Raw genomic sequence first — 4,656 nt, 5'->3', positions numbered from 1 at the left:
GAATTATAATTATATGACTCATTTTATTTATGTGATCAAGTATCACTAGTCAATTTGTTGTATGTGATTTAATTAATTTATAAAATGATATTTATTTGATAAATATGCATTAAATTAATTAATAACATATATCATACTACATGTGACATATTGTGTGACAATTGACAAATTGACAAAATAAAATGGTAGTCCATTTTATTATATGGACCGAAATGGAGGGGCTTGTAGTGGATTATGGGTGAATTATTTTATGTGATAGAATATTATATTCATGCCTACACTACAAAGCTTACATACCTACACATTTTGATAAGAACAAAAAGAAAAAGGGGAAGGACCATATATTGGTCCTTATACTCCCCAAAACCGGGTCTCCCTTCTCCTTTTAAGGGGATTTTTGTTCTTTATTCATTTATCTCATTCATTCATACATTCACATGCAATATCTCTCTTACTTAGTTCATCTTTTTCTATCAAAACTTGAGAAATTTTGATTCAAATTGTTCAATGAGATTACTAATATTATAAGTGTAATATATGAGTATTAGTAATCAATTTTAAGGTAGACTACTAAATAAATATCTAGTTAATATTATTTAGTAGAGATAAGGGCTAATCTTGGGTGCAATCAAGAGGAGAATCTCTACATTGGGATTTTGGAGGATCATCCTAATACTCATTATAGCTCAAGAACAAGTAAAGGTAGGAGACCTTACTTGTGCCCATAAATCCGAAATTTACAATGTAAGGGACATTGTTTTTCTTATTAATCTCTTATTTTGTTATGCATGCACTAGATCTAAAGAACACAAATTAAGAAGTTAATTAGTTCACTATTAGAAGAGTCTAATAATAGGTATATGAACCTAACAGGAACACGGTCAGCGGCCCACCACCCGCAACAACACGGCAACAAACACTGACCGCAATGACACACAACCACACTCGCCCTCACCAACCCCTAGCCACCACTAGCCGACACCAACCACCACCGACACAACCTACACCAGCCCAAACGCCTAAACACGACAACCACAACCACAACACCTAACAACAACAATAACACACAAACCCGACACCCTCCCAAAACAGTCCATTTAATACCATTTTCCGCCACCCACGACCACCACCATGTCCCGCAACACCCCGCGACAATAACCACTCAAAGCCTCCCTAAGTCAGCCATGAAAACAAGGGTAAAAAACCCGTCTTAAGATGGTATAAAAAAACAGCAACAGAAGCCCTTATCTACTCAGTCAAACCCATTATAGGGTGGTCAACGGTGGCCAAATGACGGGTCAACTACGGCCAGAGGTGAGTCGGGGTCAAGGCGGGTTAACGGTATAAATTAATTAAGATATAAACTAGTATAAGACGGTCTTACCTCAAGGTCTTGAAACGGAGGGACAAAATCTCTCTTCATTCTTCTAATATCTCTTTTTTCTCTTTTGTGTGGTGCAAAATGATGTTGTGGTTATGAATAAGGTGAAGGTGAGATGAGGATAAGATAAGTGTAGTATGGTAGGTGGAGTGTATATATACATGTATTATGTATTATGTATTATGTATTATGTATTATTATTATTATTATTATTATTATTATTATTATTATTATTATTATTATTATTATTATTATTATTATTATTATTATTATTATTTTGCAAGAAATTCACGATCCTTTTTATTCTTCCATATTGGGTAGAAAAATAAAGGATACAAATGAAATCAAACAAAGAATATCCACTATAGGGCTTAGCTTAAGCCCCATTTAGTTTACTAAGAAGAAGTCCATACTGCTTCTTCCTAACATATCTCAGGAGACGACTACTAACTGTCAGTTGCAATTGGTTCAGGATGTGAGAAGGAGAATGCTCAACCCCACGAAAAATCCTACTGTTGCGTTCCTGCCAGATGTAAAAAACAGTAGCTGCTATACAACTGATGTACCACTGCGCTTGCCAGTGCCTTCTATGGTTTTTGTGAGCAATCCAAAGGAGTTCCTGCTCATAATGATTACTCCTTGCATCCATCCCAATCCACTGCAAGACAGCATGCCAGACTTCAATTGAGTATGAGCAGCAAAAAAAGAGATGCTGATGGGATTCATTCTCCTGTTTACAAAGGATACACCTATTAAGAATGTACAGACCTTTGCTAATCAGGGACTCAATAGTAGCCAGTTTCCTCTGGACAACAAGAGAAGTAATAAAGCTATGGGATGGAGAGATGTGTTGTGAGTGGAGAGCTCTAGCCCAAGTGAGCTGAGGTCTTGCAATACGGAACCAATTATAAGCAGCAGATAGATAAAACTTTCCCTTAACAGTCCAGTCATGAAGCAGTTTGGCAGCATTCCCCTGGGAGCCTGCTTTAACAAGCATCTCATCTTTTACAGTTATGATACTCCTGAAGCTTTCAGCAAAGTGAGCTTTGCATGTGACCTCCCAGAAGGGGATATCTGGAAAATGATAAGCTTTACGCCAAGAAAACCACAACCAATGCTGCTGGGTCTCTAAAATCCAAATCCATTTAGCTAATAAAGCTTTATTCCAGGACAACAGTTCTTTAATATCAAACCCCCCCTCAAGCCAAGGGGAGCAGATGCTGTCCCAACTTTTGCACACCCACTTCCTTTGATCAGATCCAATTCCCCAGAAGAAGTCCTTACTCATTTTGTTCAGCTTTTTAAGGATATTATAAGGTAGAAGGACATTAGCACACCAGAAAGCCTCCAGCCCAAAAACCACAGAGTTAATTAACTGAGCTTTCCCAGCATATGAGAGGAATTTAGTAGCCCAATACTGAACTTTATTCTGCAATTTACTAATCAAGAGTCCATACATGTCAGTAGTATTCCTAGTAGTGTTCAGTGTCAGTCCCAGGTGCCTGAAAGGGAAAGTACCTTCAGAGAACCCAGTAGTATAAAGGATATGATGCTTGACAGTCTCAGCCACCCCTCCAAAGTAGATGTCAGTCTTATCTTTATTAGCATGCAGCCCAAACAAATCAGAAAAATGAGTAAGAGTATCCAAAACAGTTTGGATAGATGGCAAATCCCCCCTAGTAAAAATCATCAGATCATCAGCAAAGACAAGGTGGGTGAGCTTCAACCTTGAACATTTAGGATGATAAGAAACATTAGGCTTAGTGCAGATCAATCTGAGATATCTAGAAAGAACTTTCATACTCAGCACAAAAAGATAGGGTGATAGGGGGTCACCCTGCCTGAGCCCACTTTTCCCCTTAAAGAAACCATGAATAGAGCTATTCAACTTGATGGAGAACCAGGAAGAACAAATACAACCCATAATCCAGGAAATAAATTGTGAGGGAAACTTTAATGCACCAAGCATATTTTCAATAAATCCTCATTGCAAGGAATCAAAGGCTTTCCTTATGTCCACCTTAATTAGGCACCTAGGTGTGAGATATTTTCTATCATATCCTTTCACAAGAGACTGAGAAAGCATAATATTTTCATGAATGTTTCTATTTTGAACAAATGCAGCCTGTTCAGATCCAATAAGAGAAGGGAGAAGGGGGCTCAGTCTTTTAGTAAGTATTTTTGTAATTGTTTTATAGAGTGTGGTGCAACAAGAGATAGGCCTATTGTCAAGGACAGAATCATTAACTTTTTTCTTTGGAATTAAGGTAATCAAAGTGGCATTGGCTTGCTTACCCAGCTTCCCACTTTTGAAGAAGGCATGGACAGTCTTGCAAAAATCATCTCCCACTTGAGACCAAGAAGCTTTAAAAAAAGCTGAGGAGAACCCATCTGTACCTGGGCTTTTGTCAGAGCCAATCTCAAATAAGGCTTGGTTAATCTCATAATTCTCAATAGGCTTAATTAAAGATTCCAAATCCCCATCCTGCAGACATGCCCCAGATTGAATAAATTGGACATCTAGAGGAGCAATGTCAGCAGCAGAGCCAAGGAGATGTTGATAGTAGTCAATGGAGGCATTAACAACATTATCTAGGCCCTGCTGAACCTGTCCATGCCTATCCCTGATTTGGCCAACAATTTGCTGACTTTTTCTTTCCTGAATCTGGGAGTAGAAGTATTTGGTAGAAGAATCATTTTGAGAGATATGAAGAAGTTTAGCTTTCTGCTGGAGGGAAATTCTCTCAGCATTTTTAAGAGTGATATAAGCCATCAATAAATCCTCCTCCTGCTGAAGAAGAGTGGGAGAAAGAGCATCATGTTGAAGAGCTTCCTGACAGTGAGAGAGCTGACCCTTACCTTCCTTCACTCTTCTAGCAATGCCACTATAGTTATGCTGATGCACTAGTTTAAGCTCATGTTTAACATTTTTCAATTTGGAGAAAAATTTAAAAGAATTAGATCCCTTAACAAGCTTAGTCCAGGCATTCTGAACAATGGTGTGGTAATTGGGGTGATCTACCCAACAGTTCAGAAAGCTAAATCTTCTACCAATATGTTGATCCTCAAAAATGGTGACTAACACTGGAGAATGATCAGAAACCCCACCTGGCAGGAAGTTAGCAGATGCAGCAGGGAATTGCCCAAGCCAAGTATGATTGACTAGAGCTCTATCAAGTTTAGACCACATTCTATCCTCCACTTCTTGCTTGTTAGTCCAAGTAAAATCACACCCCGTACTAGAGAGGTCGTCAACTCCACAGGTCAAGAGACAG

At 38.4% G+C, this 4,656-nt stretch overlaps 1 protein-coding gene across 1 annotated transcript; it reads right to left on the bottom strand.

The window, feature by feature from the left end:
* Positions 1 to 1,757: 1,757 nt before the first annotated feature.
* Positions 1,758 to 3,305, bottom strand: LOC141588570 (uncharacterized). Its single transcript, XM_074410004.1, has one exon. The coding sequence runs from the start codon at positions 3,303 to 3,305 to the stop codon at positions 1,758 to 1,760; it is 1,548 nt and encodes a 515-aa protein (XP_074266105.1).
* Between the last annotated feature and the right edge of the window lie 1,351 nt (positions 3,306 to 4,656).

The sequence above is a fragment of the Silene latifolia genome, chromosome 6 (assembly GCF_048544455.1).
Source record: "Silene latifolia isolate original U9 population chromosome 6, ASM4854445v1, whole genome shotgun sequence".
NCBI classification, from domain to species: Eukaryota; Viridiplantae; Streptophyta; class Magnoliopsida; order Caryophyllales; family Caryophyllaceae; genus Silene; species Silene latifolia.
Note: the sequence above shows the minus strand (reverse complement) of the source record. Positions and strands in the feature narration are given on the sequence as shown.